We start from the raw sequence: 13,611 nt of genomic DNA, 5'->3' as shown, positions 1-13,611 counted from the left end.
AGGAAAATTAGCTACAGAGACCAAAGCTGTTTTTGTTTTTTGGGAATAAAAACATAGGTAATTATCACATTTTCTAGTTTTGGTTAAAATCCTTGCAGCAGTGTTCTCCACAAGTTGTAATTTGCTGATAGTTGAAGTATTTAAGGATCTATTGGGTTTATATAAAGTGAAGTGACATAACAGTTTCATTTAAAGTGAAGAAGGATAGTTAAAAAGTCCAGTAAAGTCAAGTCATGTGAAGGACAGATAGAAAGCGACAGAGAACGATGCAGTGATGCGTGAAGGTTTGGTGTCTCTTTTATGTTACTTAAATACAGTGGGCTGCCAGTCAGTCACGTCTAACAAACAGCGATAACATAGAAATCTAGTTAATAGTTAGAAAATAGTTCTGTCAAACCACAGACTGCAAAACAATAAAGAACACATCAGATATTTAAACATATATCACCAAAAACCAGCTCTTCAAAAAACAAATAGACCACAGCTCAGCTCAGTTCAGTTCCAAACATGTATTCAAGCAGCAAACAAAACGATCTGGAAAAGTATAAAAATGAAAATGCAGTCAAAATGAAATATACCAATAATAAATGCCTCTTACTAATCTTTTTCTACCATCAAAGAAATGCAATATACCAAGAAAACAAAAAACTGGGAAAAAAGCAAATAAAGGTATTTTATTTTTATTTTTTGGAAGTTTTCCTGAGTTAAAAACAAACAAACAAACAAACAAAATAAAAATACTGTTCAGTGCATGAGTGTCAAAGTTGTTGGTGAGAGAAGTAAAGAGTTAATAATTGTTAATTGGTTATAATTAGCCCTGTAATGGTTTTGGTGCTATACTGTGATTCGTATTTTTTTCAAGACATCTTTCAAGAAATCTTTTTCATCATCATCATGATACATATATACATATATATATATATATATATATTATTTTTAGGAGAAAGAAAAAAAAATGTTTCTGATCGAGAAAACTAAAAATGGGATTTTCTTCCCTTTTTTTTTTTTGGACAACTTCTGTTTTTTGTTTGTCTTCTGGTCCTGAAAGGAAACAACCCCAAAGACCAAACAATACACTGACCCCAATCCAGTTTCAATCACCAACAGAAAATACAACTCAAAAAACCCGCTCCGCGTTTTGCCGCGAAACCCACAAAACAAACCAGGAAATCATTAAATTCTAAATTGCGCTGACAGAGAATCGGTCACATTACAAACACCTGGTACTCACAGTGCCGCCGATCAGTCACTTGGTCAGTTCATCTGTCCTGTTTGTAGCGTCAGTTTTAACTCTTTCCCAGCTGTAACTCCTGGAAAAACTCCGACAGGAAATATACATCCATAATCCAGGAATGACTGAATAATCTTGTGGCTTCTTTCCTATGAGCGCACAACAGTTCCGCGGACATTTTACGCGCGCTCTGATACCGAGGATACGCGGGCGTTTCTCCTTCACTGACCAACTCACGCGGACTTCAACAACACCAGCAGATTTTCTGCAGGTTGATTTCACCTGTGTGACTCGTTTGGGGTTGTCATTGGCTAATTTAAGGATTGTGGGTGTTCTCTATGGAATGAACAAGAGGGCGGGGACAGCGGCGTGTCAAGACTTTTTTAAGGGGGGTGGCCCAACCGATTTATGCAGGGGTGGCATGAATGCTGCATTCATGTGACGTCAGAAAAATCGGAACGATTACTTTCCCATTAGGAAAGTTCACATGAGCAGCCTCTCCTGTCGGACGAACAATGCAGCAAGTTAGAGAAATTTTATAACATGAGTAGCCGACCTGATGTCAAAAATGGATAAACACAGTGGGCAAAAGTCAATGTTTGTCTATAGTTATTTAATAGAATTTAACTTAATCTGATTGTATTATTTTATTTAATTTAGTTGTATTTAACCTAATTTCATTTAATCTAATTTAATCTATTTTTTATTTAAAAAGGACAGCATATTAATGAACTTCAGTATAAAATGAAAATGTAAATACGCCAGAGTTACCAGGACTGACAATTTACATCTGTAGCTCCTTGGCAGGTAGGACAATAGACAATAGAATACGAAGAAAGAAAGAAAAAAAAATGTTCTCGGGGGTTACTGGAATGTTGGCGGTTCAAGTGTTAAATAAACAAGCCTGTGTGAACAAACTTTTTAACAGTTGTATCAATTTGGATTTTATTTAAAATTAGTCAGGCAAGACACAACTCTGGCACATTACTGCGTCTCTGGTTTAAGACTAGTTGCACTTTTAAATGGAAATTGAGTTTACATGTCAAACAGTTCAAAATGACCAGGCACAAAACCAATCATAACAGGGTGGCACGGGAGGCCAATGCCACCTCAGGTCATTTCCTACACACGCCTCTGTGCAGGGACTAATTGTGATGGCAAGAGAAATAAAGCGGGGTCATGTACACCACCTCTGGTTTCAAGGAATCAATTTCTTCTTGGTGTGTGTGTGTGTGTGTGTGTGTGTGTGTGTGTGTGTGTGTGTGTGTGTGTGTGTGTGTGTGTGTGTGTGTGTGTGTGTGTATTTGTGTCCAGGCATCGCAGCAGCCACCATGTTCATGCCAGAGAAGCTGACGGAGGTGTCAGAGTCCCAGCTGAGGGTAGCGTTTGACGGTGACGCCGTCCTCTTCTCGGATGAATCTGAGCGCATCTTTAAGGCCCACGGGCTGGACAAGTTCTTCGAACACGAGAAGGACAACGAGGACACGCTGTTGGATCATGTAGGTAGTTTTCACTGGAGGTCTGCTCTCTTGAACAGCAATTTGCTGTAACCATGAAATTCATTATAGAGTGGTATGGTAGTGATTGCATTTCACTGGGCAAGGATTCCTTTTTATTTTTTTAACATCATTTGTGCAGAAATTTAACCCTGTGAAACCTGAGCAACATAGACATAGAAGGCAATGAGATAGATAAATTATTACTTAAATAAATTAGTAACAAAAAGGAACAAGAAAATTAGCTGAAAATTAGCAGAAGAAAAAAAAAAAGAAATGAATTAGAAAAAGTGCTCATAATATTTTCTGTAACATAATTTAAAATATCCAACCATGGTAATTATAATTGCCATGATTAATAATTTTCCCTAGCTTTCTTTTTTTATTTCTTATTTTTTTCAAATAAATCTACAAATTTCTTGCAATTTGTGAAACATGTCTCACTGGGTTGCTCACTGCCTCTTTTTTTTTCCCCATGTTTTTTTTTTTTAAAATAAATAAATAAATTACCAATTTGCTCAGGGTTTAGAAGTTTAAATTCTTGTAAAAGTTATCTGATGTCGGTCCAGGTTTCTGTTGATTAAAATAAAGCTTTAAATTCTGTTCTTCTGTGTAGCCTTACATTACCATTTTCATGCAAGCTCAATCAAGTGTGAATGATTATGCACATGTTCTTGATATAAAACACATTACATTAACTGATTATTCTATGAATAAATTATGCAAAATTACATGATGAATGTTTCATGCAGTCATGTGGGGCATCATTCTGTTAGACAACCAGCCTTTACCAGAATTAGCTTTGAGCTGTGCAGGTTTGAAAAATAAAGTTGCACTAAATTGATGCAAATTTAATAAAAATTTTGCTTGTGCTGCATGAACGTAAAGATGCGTCATAACAAACCAATTTATGATGCAAGGTGTAAAAGTTACAAAAACAAGACACTAGCCCCTTTTACACAGCGATCATGAAATGGAACCCACCACTTAAGATTTAACCCTCTAGTTCCCTACTAACATTAGCTCAAGACTGCCTCCTACAGACAAAAAATGTCCTCTTCTTAAAACTGCCTTAAAAACACTATCTCATGGTATTATTTTCCTTTTTTCCTCAATACTTTTACAACTTCTTAATCAAAAATATAAAATATTAATTTTCAGAATGTTTTAACCCTTTAAACACCAAGTTCTTTCCAAAACGCTATTTTTTTAATGACAAAAACACAGAGAATAAATCATTTTTGGGAGGGGCTGGATTATCAGATTCTGGGATATATCAGAATAAAAATGTTTATTTTGGTGCTTTTTTTTTTTTTTTGCAGTATGAGATTTAAAAAAAAAAAAGTTTCTCTCATCCCAGGACAAAAATGTCCTCTTACTAAACTACTATAAAAATAATACAAGTTAATGTTGTTTTCCATTTTATTGGAGTTTATCTAACTTAAGTTCAAATCATTATTACAAAATATGTAACCCTTTCATGCCAATTTCTTTACAAAACGCCACTGTTTGTCCATGTAAAAACCACAAAAAATGCATTATTTTCTACGTTCAAACATATGCTTTTGTGTTTCTTATTTACTTACGTGATGCCGGCATGCTGAAATCGCACACTGGAGGTGCCATAAAGAAGGGACTTTGTGTCATCTCTGTGTAAAAAGGGCTATTGAAACTTGAGAGAACATAATGATCATCATCTCTCTCCTCCTCTGTGGCAGGGTCCCCTGAAAGGCTTCCTGGAGGCACTGGGGAAGCTCCAGAAAAAGTTTTATGCTAAGGGCCAGCGCCTGGATTGTCCGATCCGAACATACTTGGTCACAGCTCGTAGCGCAGCCAGCTCGGGGATCCGGGCGCTGAAGACGCTCAGGGCCTGGGGCTTGGAGATTGACGAGGCCTTGTTCCTTGCAGGGGCAGCAAAAGGCCCCATGCTGGAGAAGATCAGGCCTCACATCTATTTTGATGATCAGATGTTTCACGTGGAGGGAGCAGCTGAGATGGGCACCATTGCTGCCCATGTGCCTTACGGCATCGCACAGAAACATAAGGCCAAACAGAACACAAGTGCAGGGAAGTAGAAAGCAGGACTTGAGATGTCAGTGGCACAGTCAGAAACAGAACAAGAGGATGATGGGATGAGGAAACATCTTCTGGAAGAGCAAAGTGAAGCGGAGAGGTTACAGAGTGCTTGGGAGGATGACCTTATACTGAATTGTCATGGGAATGCATCATTTCCATAATGTAGCATGGTATTGTAAGACTGTTTTATCACTATATAAACAGTCTCATCTTAATGACATCACATTGCAGTCTGGTGAAACCATCCTGGTGACATTAGCGCAACTTACGGTTTCTCTCTCTGTGTCAGTCTGGAATAGCTGCCACCCAAAACACTTTCAGCGGGCGGGAGAACTCGCCTTAACAGACAAACTCGTTCAGCCAATCCCAATGTTAGAACTAGCCTCCAGTAATAACAAGATCTCGTTCAAAGTCATCACGTGTTGCTGCGTTGCAATGGACTTCTGTGTCTTCATATTTTGTTTTAGGTATCATTCTGCCTCTGCTCTTTGTGTTTCCGAAAGGCGCTACCATTATTGTCAACAAATGCTTGGGTGTGATGTGCTGGGGTTGTCTAAACATAGCCATATGCCGCATCATCCCACCATATATCGCTATGTTTAGACAACACAAGCACATAGCAGCCAATGCTGGGACGTCAACAAACGCATATGCTGGCACGGATGGTTAAGAGTAGTGCAAGGAGGCACATGTTTAAAGTGTTGAAAAAAAAATCACATTCTGACAGGAAGCAAACAGCAGACTCTCACTTGAAAGTCCAAGGTTTGTTGGACCCATTAATCAACCCTTCCACCCACCCTACAGGCACTCTTGCACTCCTTATGTTATGTGGTTACCACCAGCCCTTCAACCTGATTCTATTATGTGGTATATCATGGACACATGACAGGTTCAATCAGGCCATGTTCTCAGTTGACAGGTATAACAAAGTGATCAGTTCTGTCCGGCTGCCTTCTTAACTGATACCGTTAAGGGGCGTATCATAAAGATGCAAAAGGTGCCTTTTGGCATTGGGAGTGTATACCGAAAGCACTGTCAAAGCAGCAGTATTTAATTTCTGGATTTTAATTTCTGAAAAGTGTTTGGGGTTGCAGCGAGTCCAGATTGATACAAAGAGCGAAAAAGAATGTTGCGGTCATGTCACTGGGACGGTCTTACCAGGCTAATCACATTATGAGTACAATATGGGATAAAAGTCTGGAACCTGAAATCAAGTGTCAGGTTTATTTTTCAAATATTTAATCTTCTCAGCACTGATGTGTTTTGTTCAATCTGGCTTTATATGGGAAATGTAAAGATGCTTGATTGTCATGGTGACCTGCTAGTTCTCTCACCACTACTTGTCTTCATAATGAAGACACCTCTTCAGAGAATGCTTGAGGATCCCGAATGAATGGCCTCATTGACATTTACTTCAGTAAAGCACAGAGACTACACTGTATGTTGGCAAGAAAATGAGCCATAAGCACAATGCAGAGATATTATAAAGAATATTATAGTGATGTCATGTAGCGCAAGCATCATAATTCAAAGTGTATGTGTCAATCATTTCACAGAGTTTGACTTCACAAGAATGTACAATTGTTTGTTTGCAACGTTACAAAATGTGTTGTATATGACAGAAGATAGCAATATTATGTACTGTAATGTATTAGTCTAAAACAAATATAGAAAGCCATAATTTTCGGTTGGTGCCTTATTTTCAAAGAAGACACTATTTTAGCCAAACTGGCAGTGTGGTCGGGTCAGTATTAATTAAAGATCTCGACAGCTGTTGGATAGACTGCCGTAAAATCAGTTTAGACATTTATGGTTTGTAGAGAATGAAAACAAATTAATTTGATGGTGATCCCCTGACTTTGCCAAACTAATGACAGAATTCCTTTAACATGTAGCTGTACAATGTACCATTAGCATGCTAAAGTTTATCTTCTCAGCATTTTACCGGTAAATGCAGCCCATTCACACTCCTAACTCTTCAAATATTCCAATGCTTTTGGTGTGAGAGCGTGAGCCACCCTCCGCGTCCAACTGGAACACGACTGGAAGGTGTCAGAAGAGAACACACTCGGACAGAACCGGCAGCATTGTTTTTATATACCACTGGACAGGGCTGGGCATGGCCACATGCAATGTGCATGGGCAGCATCCCGTGAACATGCGTCCAAAGAAAATCAATAAAACTTTTAAATGATAAAAAAAAAAGTTGCACGCAAATAAACACTGAAGGACAGCAAAAGGTAATAATGCTGCCGGTGACAACATAATATAAGGTGTACGAGCACACTCATATGACCATGTGCTGTTGCATTTGTTGCAACCTGATAACAGGCTGCGTCATCCCACCATGATGTCATCCCAGCAAGTGCATTTGTTGACGTCACCGTAATGGCATCCTGGAGAGATACTTAAAATGCAGATGCAGAAGGTCACTGATGGAGCAGTAACATGTGACGAGTTGGGATGAGAACGTGTTGGGAAATGTATTTTGTAATAAGGAAGAAATTGTCTGTCTTTAATCTGTTGGGACAAAAAACATACAGACAGCCATAAATTTCAGCTGCTGCCTTTAATTTCTCTGAAGCCACACCAGCAACACTGTTGCACAAGTTACTTTTAAAATGTAATATTATTACAATTTAAAAGTTATCTTCATTTGAAAGTAATGAGTTATATGACTCTCTGTGTAGAGTAAAGCATTACACTACTTTTGCGTTACTTTCACCTAAATAATCTCAGAAGTGCAACTAGGCATAATAAGATCATCATGTTATTTCATAGAAGTAATCATAGCACAGAAAATCACATATATTGCAGTTCATAAACGTATAAATCCAGTAGAGGGCGATATTTTCCAGGTCTGACATAAAGACTGTGTACAAAGATGGAACACATGACAGTTCCCCCCAATTGTAACATTTCAGTATACATTAATTTTCAACGCACAACACTGTGCATTGTTCTCCTGATCTATCGTTTTTAATCCTAAAAAGTCACACCTGTTTTCTTGCTACAATCAGATGACTTTCACAAGCATATGAACCTTTAAAACAGACAGAATATTATGGGAAAAAATATTTTGGGAAAAAGGTCCAATAAAGTATTTTTCTGTTTATGAAAACTATGTTGTTTGTATTTCTCTTTTCTTGCAAATTTTCAGGTAATTTTTCTTATCTCTGTTTTTAATTGCTTTTTTTTTTTTTTTAACTGCGCATGGTTCCTCTGACGCATGGCCACCGAAACAAGAGGTACAATTAAACTTTTTGCCCCACCTCATTTTCTGTGCGCATAGGAAGACATCATCTACTATCGTGAACTTAGCAACGTAGCCAGAGCATAGTCAGGTGCGCCCTGAAGTACGTCGGGCTCGTGGTCAGGCTCTCATGGCGCACCTGTGGCGCATTCCGTTTACTGTTATTAATAGTTAATTACTGTTATTAATAACAATGCAGAATGATTCATCAAAACGAAATGTTTGATGTGCACTTATACAAAAGGCGTGTTATTTTGAAACAGCATGGAGCTGGTTGCACAAGACGTAATCAGCGGATCTGACGTGCGTAATTTGGTTTCACAGTGCCAAACATCAATACAGTCACAGACTGCAGATAAAACAGATACTTTCTGCCCTCAATGGTCCTCTCTGGTTCAGACTCTGGAGCGGATTGTGGCTCAGCTGCTACAGCTTTTCTTCTGGAGAGATTTAAACGCTGTTGATGGCCCCGGTGAAGCAACGGAGGTCTCCATCTAAAGTGAAACCTCCATCCTCTTCCAGGCACCGACCCACTTCTTCTCCAGAAAAAGAACAGCAGAGCAGGCAGCAGGATCATATTCTTGGTGTGGTGGCAGAGAAACGCTCACACGCTGACGGCCTTCATGGCGCTCTGCTCTCCTTCACAGTGCCAAGAGTCGTGCGTAAAAGCGCAGTGCTGCTCTGTTGACAAGCGATAAAATAAATAAATAAATAAATAAATAAATAAAAACTGACGGAGCGTTGCTCGAAAACGAAAAATAAAATGTAATTTGTCTATAATGATTGTACAGGGAGATGGAGTACAACATCTCTTCTCTGGTGTGTAAGTAATAATCGTTATAATGATTTTTCATGTGAAGGTATGATATATGGAGTCTGGGTATTTATATAGGGATATTTTCTCTGGAAATCTGGCATAGGATATATGGTGTGTATTGGAGAAAAACTGTCCACGTGAATATGAAAACAAAGTATCATAACAGAAGAGAGAAGACACAGAAATGAAATGACTGAAGCAAACATCATTTGGCATCACTGGACTGGCTGATGAGGACTGAAGGAGAACTTTGAGCTATGACGTGTTCTCAGAACAGACCCGATGGTTCCAATGCGTCGTTACGCATCGTTTGATTTTTCAAACAAAAACAAACTTTCCAGCAGCAGAAACACCACGAAATCTACTTTCACTCGACGATTTTTCTGAGAAAGAAACTTCAAACTGAGACTTTTCACATCTGGACATCTTCTTAAGACCTACTGTCACTGACAAACGGTATAATTCATGTTAGACGTGAGGTTTTTATTCTGTTTAACCCCATGTTGTTTCCTGTCTGTTTCACCGTTGAGACCTTCCCAATCGAACTGAAAACTGAACGACTAATTGCTAATATGCACAATATTTTCTATTTTCAGTGTAAATTACTCAAATCCAGCTGACTTTTGACTGTTGTGACCAAGTTTGAATCAATGAATCTAAAGCTGCTTTCTTTGGTTCACCACCTGTCCGTTTCATCCTCAACAAGTAACATAAGCATTGCCAATAACAATAATGTTTGTTTGTTCACTTCTTGGGGATTCAGGCCATCAGAGATGAAAGCAGCAACAAACTTATCATTTGAACATGCTCATCATAAGTTGGATCTTTAAAATGTATAAGTAATTGAAGCAAAAAGGAGTAATGTTATGATGTTATCATATCCTGAGCAACACACACAGTGTGAAACAGAGGCTGTAAAACAGCTGGGCGAAGAGATTTTTCGAGAAAAACACGCTGATATGCTGCTGACTTTTTCTCAGTCAGCAAGAGAAGTTAGAATTGACATATTGTTGAATGATTTGGGGCTAAATTTCAAAGACAGCTATCTTTCTGTAGCTCCTCTGTGCGCAGGGGCGGATTATGAGACAATGGGCCCCTGGGCACGATTCACAAAAGGCCCCACCACTTCTGCTTTATATAGGGCAGGACACACACAGTTTTAGGTTTTGTGTCTTTTTGTACTCGTTTTGTGTCTTTGGGGTCATTTTGTGTCCCTGGGTAATTTTGTCTCTCTCAGGTAATGTGTCTGTGTCTGTGTTTGGTTGATTTGTTTCTCTTTGAGGTAAGTTTGTGTCCTTATAGGTCGATTTGTGTAAATAACTTACTTTTATAAGTCGTTTTGTGTCTTTGAGGTAACTGCGTCTGTCAGGTGTGTCTTTTTTGGTTGATTGGTGTTTCTTTGAGATAATTTTGTGACGTTTTGGTGGGTTTTTTTTTGTCTCTTTAAAGAAATTTAGCATTTCTGAGGTAAGTTCATGCCATTTCAGGTAGATTTGTAATTGTTTGTGGTAAATTACTGACTTTTTTTTGGTAGTTTTGATTCTTAATTGTAATTTTGTATCTTTTTGAAGTTAATTTTTGTGTTTTTTGGTCAATGTTTGTTTTGTTTTTTGAGGTAAATTACAGACTTTAGTTATTGTGTGTATCTTTGAGGCAGTTTTGCATCTTTTTGAGGTAATTATGTATCTTTTTAAGTCAATTTGTGATTGTTTGCAGTAACCTTTTGAGGGTTAGTAACCTTGCATCTCTTTGAGTAATCGTATGTCTCTTTGGGTAATTTTGCATCTTATTTGGTAGATTTGTAAATGTTTGTGGCAAATTACGGATCTTTTTGGTAGTTCCTTGTCTCTTTACGGTAAAATTTTTGGTAATCTTGTGTACCTTTAGGGTAATTTAGGTTATTTTGTGTCTTTTTCTGTTGGTCAATTTGTGGTTTTTTGAACTAATTGTGTAACTTTTTTGTAGCGTTTTGTCTCTTTGAGGAAATGTTTTCTCTCTGAGTTAATTTTTTGTATTTTTTTGTATTTGTCACATGAATTTCTGTTGTTGGAGTCGTTGTTTGTCTTTTTCATGTTAATGTCAGAGACATTTTGGGGGTGGAGGCAAGAGGGCCCCTGACACTCTGGGCCCCTGGGCCTGTGTCTGGTAGGCCAATTCATAATCCATCCATGCCTGTCTGCTGTGATAAAGCTTCCAGACTCTTAACAGAACAAACTGGTTTCATAAATAACATAGCTATTATGACTTAAAACAAACATACAAACAAACATGCACAAATTTGAGTTAGTTTCCAAAAGTAGATTGTGACCTAATTTTCTGAGTTTGCCATCAACATGTAGTCTGAAATGTTACATTTTACTGTATTCTGCACACTTAAGCTGTATCAGTGCTGACTGTGTGCTAATGGGTTTGATGTGTCAAAAGAAAATAAGAGTGTAACAGCTTCCATGTGTGCCATCAGGTTGTACGTGCACGCTGACATATGTAAGGTAACACCGTGAAAGAAATGCTGACATTTGGCACTGTGGTATTTTCGAGATTACAAATACTTTTATATTTTTGCCTGTCAATAATTTAATGCTTAAAATGTACTTTTAATGAAGTATTATTGCATTGTGTTACTCTTTCACATTAAACAGATGATGTGATGAATTTACGAGAAAGTCAGTATGGTATAACAGTCCATGGTATCTCAACACGACGCAGAGCAGTGGTTTCATTGTAGGATTTGTCTTTACCTTCAGATGGCTCAGCGCTGCAGTTACACCCTTGTTCCTGTCCCTGGCCGGCCCAGCAGTCCTCTGCTCGTCCTCCGGAGGGTCCCATCACCGACCTCCCAGAGTAGCTCCTCCCCTGGCTCCTCCCCATTCTACTCTGGTGCATCCAGTCTTGACAGAGACATTGTAAGAAATGCAAGGACTCCCTGAGTCTGAACATGACGCACTGAAATATTTTCCAACACTGGTGGAATCTAACCAAGTACATTTACTCAAGTACTGTGTTTAAGTATGACACTGAGGTACCTGTGCTTTACTTGAGTAATTTTATTTTTTGAATTTAAGAAGGAAATATTGTTCTTTTTACTTGACTACATTTAACTGACAGCTTTCGTTACATGTTCAGATGTTTTGCAGAAAAAAACACAATAGGAGTTTATAAAATATGATGTTGTATCACAAATTCAATTACAAAACAGTGAACAAGTACAACAGCAACACGAAACATTTGAGTAAATTTTTTTTTTGTTTTGGGAGTGGGTTTTTATTTTTCAAGTTTTCTGTAATTGTGAGTTTTTTTCCCATTTTTGTTTGAGTTTTTTTGTTTTGGAGGTGTTTTTTGACCCTTGTTTGGAGTGTTGTTTTATTTTTTTATGTAAGTATTTTAGGCTGTGTTTTTTCTGTCTAGAACTATTTTTTATGCATTGGGTACTTTCACTCTTAATACCTGTTCCTGATTATACTTCATTTGACTTAAATAACATTTTCAGTGCAGGACTGTGTGATATGAAGTTACTTCCAGAAATACAAGCCATGCTTTGATAACATGATGTGGAGCAGTGCTCTCAGGGTTGTGCTTGTTTTTACCTTTAGTTGGACAAGCGTTATGGGTGCATCCTGTCGCCACTTCCGAGTGACACAGCGCCAGCCTCCCAGTGCAGCTCCCCTGGCTCCTCGCCTGGCTCCTTGTCTGGCTCTTTGTCTGCCTCGTCTCGTGCCTCCAGTCCTCTGGGGGACACTGTAAGTAATGCAAGGACTCCACAGTCTGTCTACATCACACATTTGACACATTTTCCATATATGTGATGATTTTTCCAGAAATACAAAAAAAACGTGATGTGGAGCAGTATTCTCACCGTTGTGTTTGTTTAAAACTTTGCATCAAACAGCGCTTCAGGTGTGTCCTTGAGCCAGTCCCCGGCAGACCCGACAGCCCACGGCTCATCTTGCGGAGGGTCCCAGCGTCAGCCTCCCAGAGTAGCTCTTCGTCTGGCTCCTCCCCTGGTTCCTCACCCAGCTACTCTGGTGCATCCAGTCCACTGGGAAACCATGTAAGAAGGGCAAGGACTCCACTGAGTCTGCACATCATTTATTTGACATATTATCTACCTGTGATGTGATGACTTTTCTAGAAAATGATTATGGTAGAACAACCCATGTTGTGTAAACAAAATACGGAGCAGGGGTCTGACGGTTGTATTTGTTTTAACCCTCCGGTGGACCAGGGTGCTACTTGGACCAGCGTGCTCATCCCAAACCCAGACGGGTGCAGCCTTCCACGGCTCATCCTCCGTTTGGTCCCTGCACCAGACTCCCCCCGTGGCTGTGACCCTGAGCCGAGCTCCTCTGACTCACCTCCATCACCAGGTAAGTCTTTGGTTGCAAGCCCCCCTCAAGGACCTGCGGCATCCGGTAAGTCTCAGCCGTTGTGCAGTGGCCCTGAGCCAAAGTGGGTAAGGAACGTGAGGCTCCTGATCAAGAGGAGAAACCAGGTTGGCAGCAGGTGGAGCAAGAGAGCTGCTGAACCTGCAGGTGAGTCTGCAGGTAAGCGCTTTTGTCCTGGCAACTGATTTTGAATTCATGTTTTTCTCATAAAATGAGCTAAACTGAAACTATTTTACATCAAGTATATTTCAACTGTATGTTTTTAAATATGTTCCATTTTAAGAGTATGTTTTTAGGTAAGGTTTCTTTGAATTGCATGTTTTTGGCTAAGTTTCCTTTGAATTACATGTTTCTAG

General features: G+C 39.0%; 1 protein-coding gene and 1 long non-coding RNA gene across 4 annotated transcripts in view; one reads left to right on the top strand and one right to left on the bottom strand.

Annotated features, from left to right (window-relative positions):
* nt5c1aa (5'-nucleotidase, cytosolic IAa) overlaps positions 1-6,489 on the top strand; it is a 28,124-nt gene extending 21,635 nt beyond the window's left edge. For all 3 annotated transcript variants that reach the window (XM_088090893.1, XM_088090892.1, XM_042507242.2), the window contains 2 exons: positions 2,546-2,730; positions 4,446-6,489. In XM_088090893.1, coding sequence (XP_087947019.1) covers positions 2,546-2,730; positions 4,446-4,802 — 542 coding nt within the window. In that variant the 3' untranslated portion in view covers positions 4,803-6,489. The remainder of the gene's footprint in view (positions 1-2,545; positions 2,731-4,445) is intronic.
* A 1,588-nt stretch (positions 6,490-8,077) lies between these two features.
* Positions 8,078-13,611, bottom strand: part of LOC148186588 (uncharacterized) — a 44,423-nt gene continuing 38,889 nt past the window's right edge. Inside the window, exons 8-12 of the long non-coding RNA XR_015779591.1 lie at positions 13,226-13,341; positions 12,727-12,909; positions 12,458-12,608; positions 11,612-11,761; positions 8,078-8,737 (exon numbers count right to left, since the gene is read on the bottom strand). This is a non-coding gene — a long non-coding RNA (uncharacterized LOC148186588). The remainder of the gene's footprint in view (positions 8,738-11,611; positions 11,762-12,457; positions 12,609-12,726; positions 12,910-13,225; positions 13,342-13,611) is intronic.

Source organism: Plectropomus leopardus, chromosome 17, assembly GCF_026936395.1.
Source record: "Plectropomus leopardus strain MGB_pleo_1.0 chromosome 17, ASM2693639v1, whole genome shotgun sequence".
Lineage (NCBI taxonomy): Eukaryota > Metazoa > Chordata > Actinopteri > Perciformes > Serranidae > Plectropomus > Plectropomus leopardus.
Note: the sequence above shows the minus strand (reverse complement) of the source record. Positions and strands in the feature narration are given on the sequence as shown.